The 24,535-nt window shown below is 32.0% G+C and overlaps 2 protein-coding genes across 2 annotated transcripts in view; one reads left to right on the top strand and one right to left on the bottom strand.

Moving 5' to 3' along the window:
- Nucleotides 1–24,535, top strand: part of LOC126743945 (5-hydroxytryptamine receptor 2A) — a 114,771-nt gene that overhangs the window by 28,088 nt on the left and 62,148 nt on the right. The gene's annotated exons all lie outside the window — the stretch shown is intronic.
- LOC126743935 (26S proteasome non-ATPase regulatory subunit 1) overlaps nt 10,891–24,535 on the bottom strand; it is a 232,747-nt gene continuing 219,102 nt past the window's right edge. Inside the window, exons 12-14 of the mRNA XM_050451217.1 lie at nt 20,198–20,440; nt 15,704–16,193; nt 10,891–11,109 (exon numbers count right to left, since the gene is read on the bottom strand). Coding sequence (XP_050307174.1) covers nt 11,039–11,109; nt 15,704–16,193; nt 20,198–20,440 — 804 coding nt within the window. The 3' untranslated portion in view covers nt 10,891–11,038. The remainder of the gene's footprint in view (nt 11,110–15,703; nt 16,194–20,197; nt 20,441–24,535) is intronic.

Here is a 24,535-nt window from a genome sequence, read left to right as displayed (position 1 = left end):
GAAATACTCTTTAGATGTGCAGAATATATATAAAATGACTCTTTAATCACTTGGAAAAAAGACAAGATGAATCTTTGACAGCCTGGAAGAAGGACAAAAAGACTTTGCAACTTCGTGGAAGTAATACAAAAAGAGGCAACTGCCTAGAAAGGGATAGGTTTACTCTTTAACAACGTGAAAGAAAGACAGAATGATTCTTCAACTATGAAAAGAGTATAAAAAAAGAGACAAGATTACTCCTTAGCTGCTTGAAAGAAAGACAGATAGACTCTTCGAGTCCTTGGAAGAAAGAGAAAATAACTCTTGAACTCTCCAGAAAAAGGACAAAATGACTCTTTGACTTCCTCGAAGTAAGACGGAATTACCATTTAACTGTGCGGAAGAAAGACAAAGTTACTCCTTAGCTGCTTGAAAGAAAGACAGACAGATTTGTCGATTTCTTGGACAAAAAGACTCTTAAGCTAATTAAAAAAAAGGACAAAAATACACTTTTAACAGCCCAAAATAAGAACATATAGATTAATACATTTGTATTTTTTACCTTAAATAACAAATATTAAATAATTTTATCGATCTAAGACCCTTGGTGTCTTTTTTAATCTTAATGCTAATTTAAATTTCCCGCCAAAGCAAAACTAGGTTTACGTCGCTTTTTTAGGAAAATGCAGTCACACGAATAATAATATCACTATGTTTGTTGAATTTGGATGCGTCAAACTTCCAAAGGTAACTGTGCGTTTTCACAGTTTATGTTTTTTGTAATGAGTGAAACAAGGATAGGTAGATATCGCATTAATCATGGGGCTCTAGGGCAGTTACTAATTGGTCCAAAAATTGTTTAAAAATTGGTTTAAAAATTAATAATTTTTTCCTTTTAATTTAATTACGATCGAAAAACCATCCAGAAATATAAATTAAAAATTTTAATATTAATGCGTTTACTCGATTTAACACATTGAATTATTGCGAATCATATCAACCCTAAATATTTATACAATAATTTCCATATAAATTTAATGTAAATTTAAACGGTTAAATCGATATGGGGCGTCTATTCAATTTCATTTTACCTGTTCGAAAAGAAAAATGACTATAACGGGAAATTTAATGGCGTCGGCTGTCTTTTTTGCACCCTTAAAAAAATGATTAATTACTAAAAGAGTTAAAAACGGAATAAATTTTTATAAAAGTTAAGGGAAAATCTACGAAATCGATAGTTGAGGACGCGTCATACTGTGGAACAAGGATGGCTAGATGTTTAGTGGATACTAACTGGTCCACTGGTTTTTTTATAAATAAATTTATGAGGATAAATAAAAAACGAATTCATTAGGGATGTCGTGTTTTTACCAAAGAAATATGAATGAAAAGAAGCGGTTTGTGGCTTTTACAGTGAGTGGAACAAGGATGAGTTATACACCACAATTTACAGAGATTTCCATGTTTTAAATTAAAAAAAAGTGAAACTAATTGGCCATCATGTACATTGTGTATGCCTAATGACAGTTTCCCATTTGAGCCTAATTAACTCTTTTAGGGTTTTTTTGAATTACAATTCTAAAAAGGAAACTTTCAGAGAACAGTTGCAGCTTTACGAATTATTCGGATCTGCATTAAAATATTCTGCAATGGAAACTCGGGCGACAAATATTCATTATTCGGAAAGTTTTCTTTGTGAATGCTGAATTTTAAGTTAAGAGGTTTTTTAGAAATAAAGCTTCTTGATATAAAATTTAGTTTTTTTGGAACGTACTCAAACCTGGTTTTTTCGAAAGTTCAAGTTGGCTAAACGCATGAAAAACGCTGGTCGGTTAAAAAGGTTAAGGGCAAAATGTGTCGTTTTAGCCTTTAAAAGTCAAGTGTAAACGGTTTAATTAGATTAAATATTGATTGTTTATTTTAAGGGAAAGGACTTAATTAAAGTGATTTCCTGGGCGTAAGCCATCATTTAGGCCCCAGTACAAATTTTGCAAAAAATAGAACATGATTACGGTTTACTTTAAAAGAATCGTTATTATAGTTTTTTATATAAAATGCACAGTACTTGAGAAATTTAAAATTAGGAACGATGTTTTGCTTTATTAGAAAGATTTTTATATTTTGTTTTGTAAAATAGACGATTTAAAAACAAAAATTATTTAATTTGCGATTTTATTGCTAATTCATATACAGGGTCCTGCAACAGTGCGTCGGTCTTCCATAAAGCCTAAAAAATTAGGTTAAAAAATTTTTGGGACCTGATAGCGCATCTCTGGAAAATATAAGTATACAGGGTGCTTTAAAAAAGTAGAACGATATAAGCAGCATTTTTTTAAAATAGAATGCCATTCTTTTTAGTTTATTTTTAAGACCGCCTTAGGCTACCTAGTATACGTGCTAAATATGGCTGCTTTATCATGCGCAGTTTGCATGCAATATTTTTTTTAATAAAAAAAATCTAAAAATCATTACTTTACATTTAATTTCATCTTGATACTAGAAATGTTAATTCAATGTCAATATTGGACTTAATTGGGAATCTAGAAGAATGGAGAACTACTTTGACTTAAATTGTTTCCTTCTGTCATATACAGGGTGTTCGTAGTTATGTCCATTTCTTAATCCGTAGGAGCACACGAAAGGGTCGATAGCCATGAAACGGTCGTAAACCATTGGTGTCCCACTTTTCAAGTACATTAAGACCTGAATGTTTTCATTTGTTGGGTTTATTTAATAGTGCAAGAAATAGGCCGATTTTAGCCATAAATTCTTTGAATTACTTAAGTACCTAATGACACCTATTTTATGGTATATAATGTAGATATATCCTAAAAACTTAATTTATTTTTCAGTATTGTTGCGCATTTGTTGTAAGAATGTCAAAGTTTAGCCCCGTAGTGTGTAAAGGTGTTTTAGATTTTAAAGCAAGGAATGTAGTACTAAACGTACATGATGCACTTGTGCATCAAATGCCTCTAAGTACTGTTAGAAATCTAGTTTCTACATGTGCCAATATGACAGGCATAAGTAAAGCAACAATTTAAAAACCGTGAGAACTTGCCTAAGAAGAGTGTAAAGAAAACTGCCGGTAGGAAGCCGATAGCAGTTGATGAGACAGCAAAGCATATCATCAGGAGGACAGTACATTCATTTTATTTTAAGAATGAAATCCTAACTATCGACAAAATTTTGACACTTATAAAAGAAGACGAAAATGTACCAGAAATGGGACAAAAAACATTATGGAAAATTTTACAGGAATTACATTTTTCTTGGCAAAAGCAAAATAGAAAGTCTATTTTAATAGATAAAGAAGAAATACTCTGTTGGAGAAGAAAGTATTTAAGGCAAAATAAGGAGTATCGAAAGGAAGGAAGAAACATTTATTATTTGGATGAAACCTGGCTTAACGAAGGATACACTGTGAGCAAGTGCTGGCAGGATAAAAATGTTGGAAGATCCCGTCAGGCTTTTTTAGAAGGTTTATCGACTGGCTTGAAGTCTCCTTCTGGTAAGGGCCACAGATTAATAATTACACATATTGGGAGCTATAAAGGATTTTTAAATGGCGGTCTGTTTGAATTCGAATCGAAGTCAACTAAGGATTACCACGAAGAAATAAACGCTGATGTTTTTGAAGATTATTTTTCTGAAATGATCAAGTCAATTCCCGAAAATTCAATTATTGTTATGGACAATGCCAGCTACCATTCAAGATTAATAGAAAAATTACCATCATCCTGCTGGCGAAAAGGGAAAATAAAAAACTGACTTACCGAAAAAGAAATACCTTTTGGAGATGACGCGGTAAAAGCAGAGCTTCTGACAATAGTTAAAGAAAATAAATCAAAATATAAAAGACACGTTATTGACGAAATGGCAAAACAACACAATATAACTGTACTTCGTTTGCCACCTTACCATTGTGAATTAAATCCTATAGAGTTAATTTGGGCTCAAGTAAAAGGATTTGTGGCTACAAATAATAAAACCTTTAAATTGAAAGATGTGAGAGAAATTCTGAAAGCAGCAGTGGATAACGTTACCCAGGAAAACTGGAGCAATGCTGTGAATCATGCTATAAAAGTAGAAGAAAAGATGTGGACCCTCGATAATCTGCTAGAAGAAACTGTCGAACCCTTAGTTATAACAGTGAGAATGTCTGATTCGGATGAAAGCGATGAAATGTGTGATTTATAAATTGATTTTTTTTGTATATTTCGTAAATAGTTTTATTGTAATGTATGTAAATATGGTTAATAAATTAAAAGATCCTTATATTTATGTACCTTTCTTATAAATGACAAGATATGTTTGAAGAGTTGCATTTTTTATTGGTTGGTATTAAAAAAGTGAAATTTTACAACAATTTTTTAAACATTTAAAAAACAATCAAATTGCGGTATTAATCAAATTTTTATATTTCATTTTATTTGCAATAGTTTTATAATGAGGCTTTTCCGCTTTTAAGAAATGAAACATTTCTTGTTAATAATAAATAAGTTAAATTAATGTTATAAGTGTTTTTCTTTGTTAATTTAATAAATATAGGTTATACCTACCAACCATACTTTTTTTAAAAATCTTTATCTAATAGATAATAGATAAAATCCAACATTATTTATAAATTTTTCATAACAGATAATTATTTAACTTAAAAATTAAAATCAATATCCATAATCGGCACGACACTGGCAACCCGTCATAAAAATTAAGTCGAAACCATTGTTCCGAATTTTACGACCTATTGTATTTGAGACCATACAGGACTTGTCCACTTAAAATTGGTAAAAACAGCCTGGTTTATCATTTTGTTACATGTAGAAAAATGGAAGACTCATCCTATATTTATCCTACTTCTGCATAAATAATGGGGCACTGTGCTCTCACCAAAAAGTAAATAGAGTATAGGTTTAGTAATAGTGTAGAATTAGCTATATAATCTGTGTTATTTCAAATTCTTTAAACCTTGGCGAATTCTATAGATTCTACTGTATTAATTTTGAATAATACAGATTGGAATTTGCAGATTTGATTATTTTTTAGAAATATTAGGCAGTAACAACTCAACCAAATAGTCACGTTTCGTACCTACTCACCCCAAAACATTCCACTCCCAAAGAGGTAATTTATTATCAAAGGAAAAAATCCCATTCCTCCACCTCCTTTACCAAACTTCAATTTATTCCAAGCGTGTCCGGTTCGCAATCATCCGACTTATTGCCTAATTTATTTCGAAATGCTTCAGCTCGCCACAAAATGGCGATTTCGAGGCTCAAGGTATAACTCACGGTGAATTTAAAGTGTCCAAGAATTATGTTGCGAGCCGGCAAGTTCACCGTAAACCCTCTCATATTAATTTATCCGTCGGTTAAAGTGAGGGATTGCTTAGACCCGAGCGAATCCGAAGGGCGATTTGTTGCAATTTTAGATAATTAGTCGAGTTTTTTTTTAAACCTAAAATTAAACAATTTACGCAAAAACCCGTTTTGGAAATTAAACGCTGTACTACACCCACGCGTAGATTAACCGACTAATTAATGATTCGCCGAAAAGTCGGGGCGGATTTAAAGCATACAAAAAAAAAGATTAATTATATGAGCCCCAAAAAAGGGTCAATGCTGATACAGTCTCAGTTTCTGGTATTTTTTTCCATTTCGAATTTAATGGTAATACGGTGTTCGTTCCTGTTATAAAAAAAGGGTAATTAAGCCTTCCAGAAGGGTTCGTTTGAAACACATTGCATGGAAGGGAAAATTATTACAGGCAGTTGTACAAGAAATTTTAGATGCCAAAAGATATACTAGAGATCTGAGAATCTTCCTTCATATAAAGTCCAAACCATAATTCCACATAGAACCATCCTTGTTATTACCACTTGAAAATCCTACCAGCTTAGCACTTAACTGAAATTAATAATTCCTTGATTAAGAATTTTATTTCAAAGTGACTCTAAAGGGGTTATTTGTAACCTATCTTTTGCCATATCCATGTTACTTGGTATCCTTTCATTCCGTTATAATTTTTAATTAAAGTTGAACAAATAATAAGAATGAGATTTTAGTATACTTGTGATATGGTTTTATATATATATTTTTTTTCTCTTTACCCTTTATAATGTTTACTACATTTAAGTTTTCCTTGTTATTATACAGGGTGTTTGAAAAATAGATGGCGATATTTCAATTAGTGATTCCTTATAAAAAAAATATGAGAAAAAGTTTCAGTAAACATGGGTCCGGAAATGCACAGTTTTCAAGATACAGGTTGATAAATTTTTTTTTAAATATTATTTTTTTATTAATATTAAAAAAATATTAACTCGAATCTTTTGAAATTTTACAGTATTACTTGTTGTATTAAGAGGCTAATTTAGCCCTAATTAGATTAAAATTATAAGGCCCAGTGGCGTCTCGGGGGACATCTTAGCAAATATTATTGGCAAAAAATGTACGCTGCTGCCTTTTTTCAACCTTAATATTTGTTGTTTGATTAGACATTTAAAAATACAGCTTTTTTGGCTTTTGTATTTTTTTCGTATCTCACTTCGTTTCCTACAAATAAAATAAATACTATTTTATTGCATCCAACTGGACAAAATTGGTTTATTAATTTCTGGTAAAAAAATCAGAGGTGCCTTAAAAAACAAAAAATTCTTTTTGCATGGAGGTTTGACATTAACAAGTGAGGCGTCAAGAATTAGAGTGGCCTAATCCACAAAAAATCGAAATTTAGATAAACATAGAAAATAATTCCCGAATACCCAAAGATTCGATAAAAAAAATGGCCTAAGCGATATAACAGCTTGTATGTGGGGATGTCGCCACAAGTTCTACTTCAATATTTTACATCGTGGGTTAGGCCGCTATTATGTTAAGATTATCATTTATTTACGTGCGTTTAGGTTAAAACGTGCTTGTTATAGTGAAATTAAAACTAGTATTTTTGTGTCAAAAAATAAGTGTTTAAACTATGCAGAGTCAAAGTATGCTTCATTTTATGACGTAAATTACAAGTGTACATATAAGTGCATTATTATTTTTTAAATGCCCACTTCTGCTTAAAGTAACAATTTAGGTGTATTTAACTTGAGCCCTGTATGTTTTTAATACTCATTCACAATACTAAGTACATTTATTTATTTTAGATACTTTATCGGATATTTCTGGCAAAAAACGGATACGAATAAAGAAAATTTAGAAATCGAATACTCGGAAATTTAGAACAGCATCAGGATATTATTATATTAATGTAAGGAGGCAAAATATTCCTGCAAAAGTGGTTCATGATCCTGTTGTAAATGCATTAGTAACTGCTCTGAAAAAATGAAAGTTAAACATTTTTATAATTTGGCAAATTTAGACTTGCAAGCATCATATATAATTGGACCAGCGGATGTAAAAAAAAAAATAGGGTATACACGGAAAATGAACAGAGCAGGCGAAGTATGACGAGAGTTTATAAATTACCGAATGAAAATGGAAGTTTTACGTGAAAGTTTGCAAAGAGTTTTGTAAGCAGATTTTGTAGATTACGGATTGCAGACTATCCAAAGTTCTGCTTAAAAAGTCAGAGAGAATTCCTCCAATAAATCACCGAAGAAGTAATCCTTATGCTAAGAAAACGCCTGATCCAAAGGTTCAAGAAGTTAAGGAATTTATGGAAAAATTTCCTGTTTTTAAATCCCATTATTCCAGAGCGAAGACTGGCAGAAAATATTTGGCTCCCTATTTAAATATACAAATATTGTGCAATCTATATAAAAAATAGTAAGCGTTTCCTGTCAGCAATCATGTATTTAGAAATATTTTCAATGCTAACAATTAAATAATAAACTTAAAATTAGTAGAGACGACGAAAAAAAGAACCTGGAAGCACAACAAGAGCTACAGTTTCATAAAAGCGGAATTAGCGAGAAATGAAATGAAAATTGATAGAGAAGAAGCGTCGATATAAGAAAATGAAACAGTCGCTATTACATTTGACTTGATAAAGGCTATGGACATATTGTTTAGGTAAATTAGTTTATCACCAAATTAATAATAGAACATAAATTATTTTAAGTTTTTAATGTCAGGCTACTCATATTATCCCCGTGATCAAGGAATTCGGTATTGTAGAAAAATAAAAGAAGTTTCATAAAGACCTGCACGGAAACAAAAGCCATTCCAAGTAGTAAATATGACAAAAAAATGATTTTTTTTTCCAAGAAACTGGAGGATGCTATTACTAATAAAAAAAATACTCCAGATGGTTTTAAGGTGGAATAGATGCAAATGCAATGTATCAAACTTTCGAATGGTACTAGACACCAATTTTCAAACTCAAAGTGTAACCCATTTAACACAGAAAGTGTACGGCAAAACGGAATCCTTGTGCACCAGTTGAAAATTTGGATCTGATTTATTCTTTCAGACGTCCAATAGAAAAAAAAAGCAGATCTTATTGAACTTTTTCATACGTTTTATCTATTTTTCATGATTTTTTACAATAATTTAAAGATCTCTGCCACAGCCATTGACGAACTGGGAGAACGGGAAAATGACGATGATTTGATACCTTAAATAAAGTTAATTATTTTATTTGTGTACTACTTATGTATTAAAAAATACTTATGTTATGAAAATATACCCAGATATAATAAAATTGGCCTCTTTTTATTAGTTCTTTAGATATGTAAAATATTAGGTCCAAAAATCTAGTTGCACTTACAAAATTACATAGTTGCCTAACCCACATAAAATCATCTTTTTGATAAAATATTAATAGATTGGTTGTACATTTTTGATAATAAACTTAAAATTTTTAGAAAAGCCACCATTGAAAAGAACCGATTTTTACACTTGACTTACTTATTTCTTTTATTTTGGGGTTAGGCCACTATGATTCTTAACGCCTCAAGTAGCAGTTCTCCTAGAAAAATAATTAATATTAATAAAGAATTAATATTTTAAAAAAAATGTATCACTCTGTATCTTGAAAACTGTGCATTTCCGGACCCATGTTTATTGAAACTTTTTCTCGTATTTTTTTACAAGGAATCACCCATTAAAATATCTTCGTTTATTTTTCGAACAGCCTGTATAAGGCAGTTTCTATGAGTCTCTACTTATTTTAATACGAACTCCTACTTTTATACTTTTCTTCGGCATTTGTGTGATGTGGTACCTGTCCAATTTATGGTAGATACCTGAATGATACTTGTATGTAATGAGCTAAATTACGTATGAAAAATGCAATTTTAAGTCGATTATAATAGTAATGGAGTTTTTTAACTTTGAACAAACTAAGAAAAATAGCTTTTTGACTTTCAGATCAAAGAATTATGGAGTAAACCAATTTATGTAGCAAACGAATTTAAAGTTATGTGAGAAAAGTATAGAAACAAAAAAAACTATACATTTTTCTATCACCTATAATTTTATTGAAAAGGATTTTTTTCTCAGGCAATTATTTTATGCAAAAAAAACGTTTTTTAATAATTCTACCCAATATGGACGAAAAACAATAAATTTTCAGAAGAATTTCATCAAATATTTGACGTATAGTAATCAAGTATAGAAACTAGATATGTAAATCCCGTGTCAATTTTTTAAAACCGAAATTTTCACCCTTTTGTAAACAGAATCGTATATGATATACGTACATTCTAGAGTTTAATAAATATACCTTGATCATATACGATTGACAAAAATATACCAAAACCAAAATCACTAAAAAATCGTTGAATAAATTTATATTTACCGATGATATTATATGATGTATTGCTTGGGATATTCTTGTTGTCCTTGGTATTATATTGAGCACTTGAAAAAAATCTTTTTATTACTATACATCTGCTAGATTTCTACGAACCCCTACATATTTTACTATGAACTCCTATATATTTTAGTCTTTCTGTTATTTTATAGAGCTGTTTATAGAAACCTACTCAATTTAATAGGTACTTTAATAGGTAACAGGGATCTGACTCTTGTTGAGCTATGGTGTGATGCTAACAAGTTAGCTCTTAACATCTCTAAAACTAAAATTCTATCCTTTAGGTGTGATCTAAAGGCCGTTTACCGCAAGCAAATTTTTGGGTGTTCGATCGACAAACTTTTCAAATTTGAATACCACATCTCTTACTTGCAAGAAAAATTGTCATCTAACTGTTATGCTATTAGAGTAATTGCTAATTCCCTAAACTTTGTTGCAGCCAAAAATGCTTACCATGCGCTCATTGAATCCCATCTTAAGTATGGAATTGTCTTCTGGGGAGTTTGTTCCAAGTATCTGTTTAATTCTTTATATGTTATGCAGAAGAAGGCAATTCGCTATATGTGCCGTGTCCCTTTTCGCACTTCTTGTCGGGATCTTTTCCTGACGCATTCCATTCATTCTTGCCCGCCTTAATTATAATGGAAGCAGTTTGTATTGTTCATAAGAAATACAAACATGAGCTTAATTCTCCATTTGAGTACAATCTTCGTAACCCATTTTCTATGCCTCTTCCTATTCCAAGAACTGAAAGAGTAAGGGCCTCGTTTGTATACGGCGGAAGGAAGCTTTTTAATTATTTACCTCTTAATTTGAGGAATACTGAATGTCAAGTTAAATTTAAGAAAAAATTAAAGACATTTTTACAAAGTGAAGCTTTTTACTCATTGGATGAATTTTGCGCCATTTTTAGTCATATCCTTTTGTTTTATATGTTATTTTTATTATTGTTATTCACTGACTAGTTTTGATACGTATATTTTATAAATTTTTATAATTTTTCCTTATTTTTTTATAAATATTTCCACTATTTTCTCTTTTTTACAACTTTTAGGTTTATAACAATTAAGCGAATTTTGAATTTGAAGTTCACTATTTCTACTTACCTTCCTTTGGTCATCATTTAAGGAAACAGAAAAAAAAATCAAAAGCTGATGCATCAATAGGTTATATTAAGCACGTAACATTCAAAAATTAAACTCTAAGTCCCTATTGAAAATTGTGTTTAAATTAAAAAAACACAGACAGCGATTATATTGATATTGATGATATATACTGAGACGTATCCTGTGCCTGTAATTTAATCCTCGAGCCACTCGAAAGGCTCTGGGGGCTCCGGCTCCTTTTCATCTTCACCTTTTGGTCCACAAGCTGTAAAAGAAAAATTGTTTTAAATGTCGACCTTCGATTCATAGAAAACTCGAATTAAGAATTTAGCACCTTGAAAGAAATCAAAAAATTGCCTTCTAATTTCACTGGGCATATTCTTGCAAGGTGAGGAAAACTAGTGGCTTAAAAATGGAAAGTTATACTTAAAAAAAAAACTAAAAACTCCAAGTCTTGGTCTCAAAACATATTTTTATATAAAAATAATAATAATACACTGTATACAAAAAAAAACAAAATTCCATGAAATAAAAGGCAATTTTAGCTTCCATTCTTTATACAAAGAAAGGGCTGTTGAAGCCTTGAATTGACAAGATTCTATAAATAACATTGGCACTGCTGATCAAATATTGGGATAAGAAAAAGCTATAGAAAACTTAATAATATTTTACGGAAATTAGGACTATAAAATTTTAAGCACTAAATACTATTAACATAAATTAATACACAGTAAGGACTAAAAAAAATTATAAAAGAAAAAAATAATCATAAATCTAAACCATTTCTCAGGGACCAGAGAGAAGGTTTTGTTTTCAAAGTTTTCAAAACACCAGGCAGACAGTAAAATCATGTATTGGACTTCTGAAATGAAAAGGACTTCTTAAAAAGTTGCCACTGTTAAAATGGATTGTCGTCGAATATTTAGATTATCAACATCTGTTCAAAATCAAATCTTATCATACAAGTAGGGCGGACTTTTAAATTTTATTATTTTATAAAATAAACACAAAGAGTGCAAAAGGCGTCTTTTAACCCCAATTCTTTTAGCTTATAAGAGACAGGTTGTCTTCGTCGTAATCCATATACAGTGTGTCAGCCAAATGGAATAAATTAGCTAATAAATAGATGGGAGCGTGTTGGAAAAAACGCTCGAACACGTCCATTGGTTTTTATAGTTGCGCATTTTTTTCATAAAAACTTTTTATACAGAGTATCAGATAACGATGGCCAATACCAACTTGCTTAGTTTAAACATAACACCCTGTATGTTAATTGATTAGAATCCTCAGATCATTTCAGACATATTTTGTATACAATGTCCTATACCTATCTTTGACTGTTTCGGAAATATGAAGTAAAATTCAAAAAATAACATTTAGAAAAGAAAATTATTTATTTGCCGAAAATTGTTAAAACATATTCAAAAACTTATACATAATACAAATCTAAACAATAATGTCAATGTAGGAGATGTTCAAAATGCTCGCCACGAACATCACTTGGCAACACCCTACCCGTAAATAGAAATTTCTTCGTTACGTTACTGAACATCTCAGGTGTGATCGATCTAATTGCCAGGGTTATTCGGCTTCGTAAGTCAGCTAAGTCAGTGGGTTTAGTTTTGTATACAATAGTTTTCACATATCACATATATAAGAAAAAGTCTAATGGCGTCAGATCGGGAGACCGTGCTGGCCATTCCATCGACCCTCGCCTCCCTATCCACCGATCTGGAAATATTTGGTTGAGGTACTGCCGGACATTAATTTGGTAGTGGGGTGGTGCTCCATCTTGTTGAACCCATATTATATTCGCTGGCACTTGTGGGTTTCCTGGATCAGGATACAAGTTGGCCAACGTTGGCACTACATTATTTTGAAGCAATTCTAAATAATTATCGCCATTCAAATTACCCTCAATAAAAAAGAGACCTATGATCTGATGTTTAATAATTCCTGCCCACACGTTAACCTTTTCAGGGTATTGAGTATTGTCTTCTCTCGTCCAGCGAGGATTTTCCCTGGATCAATAGCGGCAATTTTGACAATTGGCATGACCATGAAGAGTAAAGGTGCACTCATCAGAAAACATAACATGTTCTAATTAGATTACATTGCTGTCTAACATTACTATCATTTGTTCACAAAAATACAGTCTTCCGTGAGCTCCTGGGTGGGTATAATTTTATAGGGGTGCATTTTGTTTTTTTTAATATTCTAATAACTGATGAAAAGCTAATATCGAGTACTGGGGCTGCTTTCCGAGTAGATGTATGGGGGTATTCCTCAAACTCAAGCATCACAGCCAATTTGGTATCCTCACTTATAGCATCGGCAGCTGCTCTTTTTACCTGCCTAACATGGCCCAGCTCGCGGAATTGCTTTTCTATTTTACTAATTGTCCCTTGGGTTAAAAGCGGGAAATTTGGAAATTTTTCGTGAAATAAACGAGCTAATTCCGTAGCCAATCATCTGTAGAATTATTAGTTTGTGCATTTCTGTTAAATAAACCATTTTTCTGGCTTGTTGTTAATGAAATTCAAACGACTATAGTACTGACGACTACTTCTGTCATGCAACATGAGTCAACATTAAGTCTGGCATTTTAAATCAAAGTAAACAACAATTTTTAGTTTTTTTTTATTCTCATATCAATAAAAAGGAATGCTGAAATAGTTTTTGCTTGCTTTATCATTACCAAGACCTAAATGGGCAAGAAGTATTAAGTGAGTTGTAGACAATCTTGAAAAATAAATAATTTTCTTTTCTAAATGTTATTTTTTGAATTTTACTTAATATTTCCGAAACAGTCAATGATAGATTTAGGACATTGTATACAAAATATGTCTAAAATCATCTGAGGAATCTAAAAATTAATTAACATACAGGGTGTTATGTTTAAACTAAGCAAGTTGGTATTGACACACACTGTATAAGACGTAAGCAAGATGTTCGCATTTTTTTAATACGGTTTATATCAACGACATCCAAAAAAGGATCATAGACCAAATCCGCAAAATTAAAATTTGATCGTATTACAAATTTATACAACAAGGCTTTAGTCTTCGAAGTCAGTGAATGACGGTGTGCATAAATTAATTTTAGTTTTGGTAAAACATGCTTTTTTTAAGCAGACACTCACATGTTCCTTAAAAGATATACAGTGTGTCTAAAAATAAGACAAAAACTTCATATGCAGGAATCTTGAAAAGTAAATCGTCTTCCTGTTACAGGGTGTTTTATAATTCCTATGAAAGAAGATGGTTTTTTGTTAATTTTGAACCGGATGAATGGGACCCCGAAGACCTTATTCCACTGAGCGAATTAAAAACATTATTCAAAATACAGTAGAGTAAGAATAATAAAACGGTTCCACCAGATAGAAGTAGATAGGATGACACCATATAATATTTTGAAACTTCTGAATTTAGACAAAATTGTCGAACATGGTGTTGCAAACAAACCTCTACGCAGAGCAAACTTTTCACAATTCTGGCAAAAGTTATAAGCCAACCGATAGTGTAGAAATGCGTACATTTATTGGTATAAACTTACTAATGGGTATCAAAAAGCTGCCGTCATATCGGGATTACTGGAGTACAGATCCAATTTTACATGAACCCTATATTAGTAGACTAATAATAACTGTCCATCGCTTTGGTTGGCTCCTCCGTAATCTACATCTAGTCTATGATAAAGTTTAAAGGCCGATCTACGATCAAACAATACAAAGCCAGTAAAGAGAGGCTATAAAGTGTGGATAATAGCTGACAGCACTGAATATTACTGGGATTTTGAAATATATTGTGGCAAAACCGGTCCTGTTGCAGAAAAATGTTTGGGTACCAAAGTAGTGCTTCAGATGACACAAAATTTAAAACACAGGTATCATAAAATTTTCTTTGATAACTTTTTTACAAATGTAGCCCTAATGAATCAACTGTATCAAGAAAAGTTATATGCCTGTGGTACTGTTAGACATACCAGAAAAAATATTGCCCAATTTCTGGAAGATAAAGCAATGCACAGAGGTGACTGTGACTGGTACGTGAGTTCTACAGGACTTTCAGAATTTAAACGGCGCGATAAAAGCACAGTTCACCTTCTTTCAAATTATTACAACCCAGATGACAAAACTGAGGTCAAAAGGAAAGCGAAAGACGGCAGTATAGAAAACATACCTTGCCGAATAGCGCTGACTGATTACAATAAACATATGAACTCTGTAGATAAATTTGACCAAATGAGGGCAGTTTACGGCTTCGCCGAAAAAGCAAAAAATGGTTGCATAGAATCATGTTTTTCTTTATTGATGCTGCTGTTGTTAATGCTTACGTGCTTTACGAGTTATCTGAAGGGCCTAAAATGAACATGAAAGAATTTCGTTTAAATATTATAGAACATCTAGTTGCTGACAAATTGGTAACATAGTACACATCATCCAGTACGAACCAGTAGACGAAGAAGTGCAGTCTGTAGTTCTAAAGAATTTAAAATACGCACAAACTGGACCTGCAGCGTGTGTCAAGTTCCCCTATGTTTGGGAAAGAGCAAGTCTTGCCTTCAATTCTACCATACAAAATAACTTTAGGCAGTGGTATGGTGGGTCAAAATATCTACCATGGGTTTTTTAAAGAAAAAAGTAAAAAATTTGATTGATTTCTCAATGTTATATTTTATTTTAGATATTTTACCTTGAATTAGTTTTTATTTTTTTGCTATAAATAAGAATAATTTTTTTTTGTTTGTGTAAATTTTTACCATTTCACAAAGAGTTAATTTCTTCTCTACTAACGTAGGTCTCTTTGGGATAATGGACGAATTCTTTCAATAAGTTCTACTTGTTTGAAACATCTTACCTTGAACCGGCTCAACCAGCTCCTCCTCCCCGGGTTTAAGATTCCTAACCATAATAATCCCTCCGATCCCGACGTCCTTCATCGGCACATACTGACTGTTATCGTTCAAAGAAACCACTTTCAACTGCTGTCTCAGGATCCTAGCGGGGTTCTGTAAGATCTCGAAGGTCGGTTCCGGTTCCTTCTTCTTTTCCTCCTTCTCTTTCTCGTCTTTCTTGTCCTTTTCTTTGGATTTGTCGTCGGTGGACGATGAGGTGCCCGCTTTTTTATCGTCTCCTTTATCGGCGGTTTTCTTCTCGTCTTTCTCGTCGTCCACGTCCATTTTCTCGTCGCGGTGACGTTTGTCGTGATCGCGTCTGCGCAAACGTGCGGCGATACTAAGTACGGCCGTTTGGACTTTTTCACGTTCCTCTCGTTTTTTCTCTTCCATCGGAGCGGGATAGGCATAGAGACTCGGTTTGGCGTTGGATTTTAGTTCGAGTTTGGGCATCTGAAACAAGGATGGGGCATTGATAACATGCATGAAACAACTGAGTTAAGAAAGGTAGGAAAGAAATAGGCATATAAGGACCTAAACTCTTTTGAGTCTACGTATCGAGTATACATTGATAATATCAAATCTTGCTTACGTTACTCTAAATTTCTATTATATACCGATGATCTAAAAATTTACTTACGATATTTAACATATCAGATTACCTTAAAATAGTCTAGTCTCTTTCTTATTATTAAAAAATGCCAAATTATTTTCTTTTCAAAAAATAAATGTTGAATATAAAATTAATGATATTTCTTTACCTAAACTGAACCACGTACGCGATTTGGGAATTACATTAGACTCTAAATTAATGTTTTACATTCATATTGATCTAATAGCAACAGAATCATCTATGTCCTCTGTGAATTCTAATGCGAAGTGTTTTAATACATTTATTCTTGCTAAATTTAAAGGTATGTAATTTATATTGATCCATTGAAATGCGTCCAAATAATTACTTGTTATAAAAATTAATATCAGATCAAGCGAATTATTTTTTATTCCATTTAGGAAAAAAATTGTACTCAGAACTCTATTATGTAGAATACAAAAAGTTATAACTTAGTACTGGTGTACAGTAAAAAATAGTTTGAAGCAAAATATTGTCTTTGAAAGTTTACGAGGATAATGTAGCACTTATCTAGCATTAAGAACTTTTATATTCAAATTGCTTTGATTTATATACATAACCGTTTAGTTTTTTAGATTAATATTATTATTATAATGATTATAATAATATATTTAAGTTGGTTAAGATAAGCCCTTTTTGGGCTTGTAATATGTTAAATACTTGTATGATCAACAGATAAATAAACACCATTTTGATATAACTGTGTATTTATTTTTAATTTGAAATTCGCTGCTAAAGAGAAATTCATAAATAATTAAAATGGTAAACTAATTGTTATTCATATAATTCAACATTTTTAAATTGAAGATTTACGCATTTTGCAGAAAAACGTCCAATATGGCATTTCCTGCGCTTTATTTTTCAAAATAGTAATTCAAGTTTATTTTAAAAAAAATTACTTTATTTAATGTGGTTAATTAATAAGGTTTCGGAAAAATTTGAAATGGGTCTCTAATTATTTTAATCAAGCAATTTGTACACAAATTTTCAATAGTGTAACGTTCTCAATTTCTGAGCTTTGTACATCTTGGTAACGGTCTTATAAAAAAATCACATTTTCATAAAAAAAAAAACAATTTTCTTAACTTTCTGGACATTTTTCAAAAAACCCTGAAATAGGTATCTAATCATTTGAATTAAGCAATCTGAACATAAATTTTCAAACGTGCAACTTTCTCAATTTTTGAGTTATGTACATCTTGGTAAGGCTCTTATAAAAAAAAATCACCACTTCAGCACTTTTTTCTCAACTTTCTGAATATTTTTTAAAAAACGCTGAAATAGGTGTCTAATCGTTTGAATTAAGCAATCTGAACACAAATTTTCAAACGTGCAACTTTCTCAATTTTTGAGTTATGTACATCTTGTTTTAAAATAATTATCCGTTTGAAAAAAATCATTGACTTCTCACAGCAGTTAGTAAACTTGAACTTGAACTTTCTACATCGTCTAGTTCGCGCCGCGCGTGTATTTTTCCAAAATAAATAGTTCCTGTTTCCTATTTTACAAACAGTTCCTGTCCACCAGACTGTTTTTTGTTTGAATTGTCATTGATTTTATTATTTTATGATGGCCGAGTATAAGTGCGATTCCTGCTAGAAGAACATCTTGGAAAAAGAAAAATAAAAAGTTCGCTGTAGTGGAGAGTGCCCACGAAGTTTTTGTATATCATGTACGGGCCTGGACAAAACAACAACCAAGGCCTTATACAACCAAAAATACAACAACGTAAGGTTTTTCTGCTCTTTATGCGATTCCCCGAATATGAAATACCTTCATGAAAAAGTCACCCAACTGCAAAATTCGCAACTTCCGTTGGAAGTTTTGGAAGCGTTTGGGACATAAAAAAAATAATGACCTTTTTCACGTGGTAAATGAAGTTTATGAAATTCTAACCGATCACGACTCCAAATGGAAAGAGCTTTACCAAAAAGTGGATGACATTCACAATCTGCTCTCAGGCAACAGATCTGAGAGTGGGCAAGAGTCATTATTCTACTCCATTCGGGACATGAAACAGGACATATTTAATATTTCCTCGCTTCTAATGGGTAATCATGAGGAGCCTGTAAACATACTGATTCGGGACCCTTCAAAGGAGGAATTAATAAGGGAAATCGGGGACCTACGAAAAAGCGTAAATCAAATGGCCGACAAATTGGAAAGAATTGAAAAATCTGTTATTAATTATGCTGCACCTAAAATCAAAAAAACGATTTCGACCCAGACTGATAAAACTCCTGAAATGTCTACATCATCAAAAACTCAGAAAACTTCTTCAAAACAAATACCCAGTGATGAATGGCATTACACTGTTGTAGAAAACATTCCTGCCTGAGTCAGCTTGCACATTACATTAAGATTAAACTTGGCACCAACGACTTTATTTGATGTTTTCCTATGCTTAAGGATGGATACAGTTTACCCTCTAGTTTTAAAGTCGGTGTGCAAAACAAGGATCTCCTTAAAGAGACAGACCTGTGGCCTGCTGGTACTGTAATAGATGGCCATAAAGCACATCCATCCCAGCATATAGCCTTACTGCCAACTCCAATGTCCATTGTTGCCCGAGCAGCCTTCGATAACATTTCAAAGCAAAAAAAGCTGCTTAAGATCAACTCAGATAGGGAAGCCATAGCTGCTGGTAAGTCCTTAAACGGTGAAGCCGTCAACATCAAGATTGTGGAGAAAGCCAATAACGATAGTGGTGGGCTCCATCTCGACCCAATGATCCCACCAATAGTACGGCTCTCTCGTAAATCTGACATGGAAAATGATCGTTACTTGTTGGCTAGACTGAGAGATCCTTTACTCCTTAAATCTCTCAGACTTTACCTGGCACATCTACATGATCAACCGACGAGTACATGTTTTGATGGACAAACCAAAAGGAGCATTAAACTAATGCTTGCTGCTGAGGGACTGCCGACCGATCTGGTCTCGCTACGAAAGCTGTACATCCGGTTCCACGAGACCTATGGTATTGGATCCACGAAAGTTGAAGAGGACCTTTCTGCCTTTAGGACCTATTTTTTGTCGGAGAAGCTTTTGCGGCTCACCAAAAAAATTTTTTTTCTTAACTTCCTAGACATTTTTCAAAAAACGCTGAAACAGGTGTCTAACCATTTTAATTAAGCAATTTGTACACAAATTTTAAAAAATAATACTTTCTTATGTTTTAAGTTATGTACATCTTGGTGAAAAAATCACCTCTTCATAAAAAAAAGCTGTCTTTTTTTAATTAAAATTTCAAAATGGCAAATAACTTAACAAAAAAATTATTTACATACCTTTGGAGAAAAATCAACATTTAAAATCGAGAGAAAAAAATAAACGAATAATTAAAAAAAATTAATTAGTTGCTAATCAATATATGGTTTAAAAAAAAGCCATGACCAGTGAGTGTACTGTTAATTAAAAAATTTAAAAATAGAATAAAAATAAGCGAAATTAAAGGAATTTTTTCTAACATATTTTTTTTTCTCAAAACCTCAAACAGCACATTAATTATAAATAACGTCCCCATTCAAATATTCACCCTTGCATAATAAACCAAATAAGGGCAAACCGACAGGAAAATCAACGGGTGGGTCACTACCACCCTCTCCTTCCCCCTAATGCACGTGACAGCAACAGCAAAGTGGTCGCATAACACAATATGATTTCACTAATTTATTAGCAAGAACGGTTAACCGCCGTTTAGTTAGCTGCATCCGCAGCTGATTCGATTTGTCATTACTATTATGCATTTAATCCAGATTTACTTAAAACTAAGAATGTGTCCATTTTAAGGTACAGAAGCATTTTTTTATTAAAAATGTCTTACCTTTAGTTGGGCATTTAAGGCGATCAAAGCGGTTGGGGTGAAAGCCAGGGCTAAACAATGGGCAAGCGGGAACCAGTACCAATATTGGGTGAACACCAGGGAACCGACCACGGCGAGCATGTTGGTATGACCGGTTCTACTTTGGAGGGATAAGGTGACATTTCTACCGCCAGCGTCGATGATCCCTTGGGCCAAAATCGCACCGAATTTCGCCATTACGTCTTCGTGTTTGTTTGAGATCACCTGGAATAAGTTTTTTTTTTAAATTTTTTTTGAAGGCACTTACCCTTAAAATAATCACAAAAATTTACCATTACAGATAAAGCAACATATCTAGGGGTTACTATTATCGTAAAAGTTGGGAAAATGTATCACATAATTTATCATAACTATTTACAAATTACTTGTGACGTCAGCTCTTTCATTCACGGTTAGTAGTCAATTTTAGTGCAACTAGAAATTCCTCACAAAGAAAATTTTATTAAATGAAACAATGAGATTCTCCAGTGATCTGTTGCATAAGAAGGCTGGTGCCTTTACTCTCAACCACCCAAGCAACACATCATATATTATTATCGTTAAATATATTTATTCAATAATTTTTAAGAAAATTTTTGGTTTTGGTATATTTTTCAACCACATATAGTTAAGATATATTTATTAAACTGTAAAATATACATATATCATATACTATTCTGTTTTCAAAAGGGAGAAAATATCGGCATTTAAAAAATTGACACGGGATTTACATATCTAGTTTTCAAACTCAATTATTTGATAAAAAAATCTCTTCTGAAAAATCACTGTTTCTCGTCCATATTATTTAATCTAATAAGGCTGTTTTAATACTAAATATTTATGTATAAACTCATATTAAATTTGAATAAACAGTGTTATTAAATTAAATAATGAATATATATTTTCTGCAAGAACATTGTTTTTCTTCAAGATAACCCATACACCCCCCACCCACCCCAAACATTTGACCAGTACGAAATTCTTGTAAAAAATCAATGTTTTCATCCATAATATTCAATCTAATAGCACTGTTTTGTATTAAATATTGATAAATATACATATATATAATTATATTAAATTTAAATAAACAAACTGTGTTATTGGATGGGATATTGACGACGAAACCAGCTGTTATTCATGCATATTATTTTGAAAAACATGGATTTTTTTAAACAATTTTTTATTGGTAAGTTATGTGGCGTGGGTGTAAGGGTAGGGATAATGAAAAACGTTTTTTTTTTGCAGAAAATAATTGCCTGAAAAGAAAATATTTAATTATATAATAATATTTGAAAAAACACCGTTTATTTAACTATCGTATGTTGCTTGGGCAACTCCATTGGCTCTGTTGCTAAGTTACTATACTGAATGAACAATATGAAATAAATAAAATTCAAAATATAATTCCTTTAAATAAATATATCATTATGTACTTGGTTTTAAAAAACAGGAATAAATAGTTAGCCAATAAGGTATACCATAAATCCAAATACAGTGTGTCCCACTTAAGGGTTAGCCACCCCTCAAAAATTTTTGTTTCTTGACCAATTTTCAAAAACTTTTTTTTGTTAGATAGATGGTCAAAAATGGCACTTATGAGCCAAGTTCGACATTTAGAGAAAGCAGGTCATGGTCTACTGTATTCAAGTTTGAAGTGCGAAAAATCGAGAAGTAGTATTAGCGATATTTATTTTTGAAAAATGGTACTGGATTATTGTTCAGGACCCCTTAAAACATAAGTGTACCAAATTTGGTTATGATAGGATTCAGGGTGTTGAAATAAATTGGAGTCAAATTTTTAAAAGGCGCAATAACATTCTTAATTAAATACGAATATTTTTAAAATTTTTGGCTAATTGGCATGCGTCTTGAGAACACAAAGGTTGGAAATATCCTTCAATAAACAACAATCGATCATATTATCATACTATTGACCTGATAATATAGCATGACCTGCTTTCTCTAAATGTCGAACTTGGCTCATAAGTGCCATTTTTGACCATCTAACCAACAAAAAAAAGTTTTTGAAAATTGGACAAGAAACAAAAATTTCAGAGGGGTAGCTAACCTTTAAGTGGAACTCACTGTATATTGTGTGTATAATTAAGGTGCAAATATTTGGGCTTAATAAATAACACGTGCTTATTCTTTTTTTTTTTTGCTGGTAACACATATTTCAAAAGAAACGTATTATTATACGTTAGATATACCATTAATTATCCTTTGATTAATGAAACTAAATGTACTGGTTAATATTATAAACCAATAAAATGATTTTTCCATGTTTCGTTTCATGTTTAATTCACGACTACTGAATATTTTATTTTAAATGGATTAGACAATTTCTAGGAAATATGTTTCTTTAACGAGAATTTTATGGTCAAAGCGAGTAATGATAATTAGGTTAATTTATTTCCTGTTATGTCTAAATGAAGTGAACTGATGGCTTGAATATCGTCGAAATTCATCAAAGTTTATTTTGTTTTATTAGAGTAATTTTCTAGATGACTTTCTTGAAGTTGATCAATTTTGTTTTTGTTTTAACAAATTTCGTTTTGAATTTTTAACATAGACAGAGGTTTAATCCATTATTTTTTGTAATGTACTTAAAAAATTTTATTATTTGAGGCGTCTCATAGCAAAACTCGTCTTATCCAAATTTTACGAAAAATCTGGTAAATATGGCAATATTTTCTTTAGGTTGATATGCTCCTTCTACTTTAATAATATTCACCAACACTTGACTTATCCCATTAAAATTTAACGGTAAAATATTGCTGTTATCGCAAAACTTGCCTTATCCACTTGATGTGTCAATCAGAAGTCGAAAACATGAAACACGTGCCTGCTTGTATCACCCGTTTTATATTTTTGTAGATTATTTGGATTACTTTAGGTTATAACAGAGTTGTTGTGGGATATTCTTACTAAATTCTTTGTTTTTAACTTCTTTTTGGAATTATAATTTATAAAACTAACTAGTTATTTTTAATATGGAGCAAAAAATTATCCCCGCAGAACGGGGTAAATACAAAAGAAATATCAGTGACAGATCTCAGTGGAAAAGAAAAATACTAAAACGCGAAGGGTATTTTATGTTTTTTTTTTGCAAGATTGACAGGGTATTAGAGATAATTGTTTTGCTACTTTAGGCGTTCCGCCAAAGGTTTGCCAGTATATCCTACCTGCGGTCACAATGGAAAAACATACAAATGTATAAGATTAACCAGCCGAGATATTTATGACTTTCATCAGGGGAAAACTAAGAAGGAGCAAGATGCGTACATATTAAAATTTTGTAAATGTTCACAACCGAAGCGCGATAGACATATAAAAGTAGGTAGCAGCCGAAAAGGTGTAAGTGTTAAGTATTTTGTGAAAAAGTCCGGTTGCCAAAAATTCGAAATACAAGTTTGCCAAAAAACGTTTTTGAACATTCTTAATATCTCTAAGGATCGCATCCAAAGAATTGCCACGCGATATCTTGAAACTGGGCTTTTGCCCAGAGAAAATCGTGGTGGCGATCGCGAAAAGCGAGTGGCCATGAGAACATTTCTGGAGTGGAAAGCCATTATTGTCGTTCTAAATCAGGTAGTCGGCACTATTTGAGTAGTAATTTAAATGTTTCCAAGCTTTGGAGGCTCTACAATCAAAAAGCGACTTTTAAAGTAAAAAAAACTTTTTTCTATCACATTTTTTCAAAAGAATACAACAGTGGATTTGGAAGTCCTGTAACCGATGCATGTTCCAAAGGCTTTCTGAAAAAATAAAATTAGAAAAAGTCGTCGATAAAAAAAACCAATTGATGATAGAAAAAAGGGTGCACAAGCTAAGAGCCAATGCATTTTTTGCCAAACTTAAAGAGGTCGACTGCAATATGATTGACTGCAAAAAATTTGGTCAATCCCAAGGTCCCCGACCAGATTGCTTATTATAGCAGGCAGTTATACACATATAGCTGATTTGTCCTCTTATTCGGTCATAAGGCTATGTGCTGATGCGGTGGACAAAATCGCAATTCAACAATGATAGGTATGTTATCTCATTTTCTTATAAATATCGCACCGTCCAATATTAAATCCATAGAAATCATTTTTCCTGTTCCTGGACATTCATAATTACCACCTGATAGGGTGTTCGGTAGAATTGAAAAGAAATTAAAATATATTTGGATTTATTTAAAAAACACGGTACTGTAGTAAACTTAGGCCAAGACTGTCTGGTTATGGACTGGAAATCTCAAGTTGGCGATTTTTAAAAAATTGTTAGCTCTTGGCATTTTAAGTTCTCCTTTGCTAAAAGGTTTATATTGAGTAAAAA

This window comes from Anthonomus grandis, chromosome 13, assembly GCF_022605725.1.
Source record: "Anthonomus grandis grandis chromosome 13, icAntGran1.3, whole genome shotgun sequence".
In the NCBI taxonomy this organism is placed as follows: Eukaryota; Metazoa; Arthropoda; class Insecta; order Coleoptera; family Curculionidae; genus Anthonomus; species Anthonomus grandis.
This window is presented reverse-complemented; position numbering and strand designations above follow the sequence as displayed.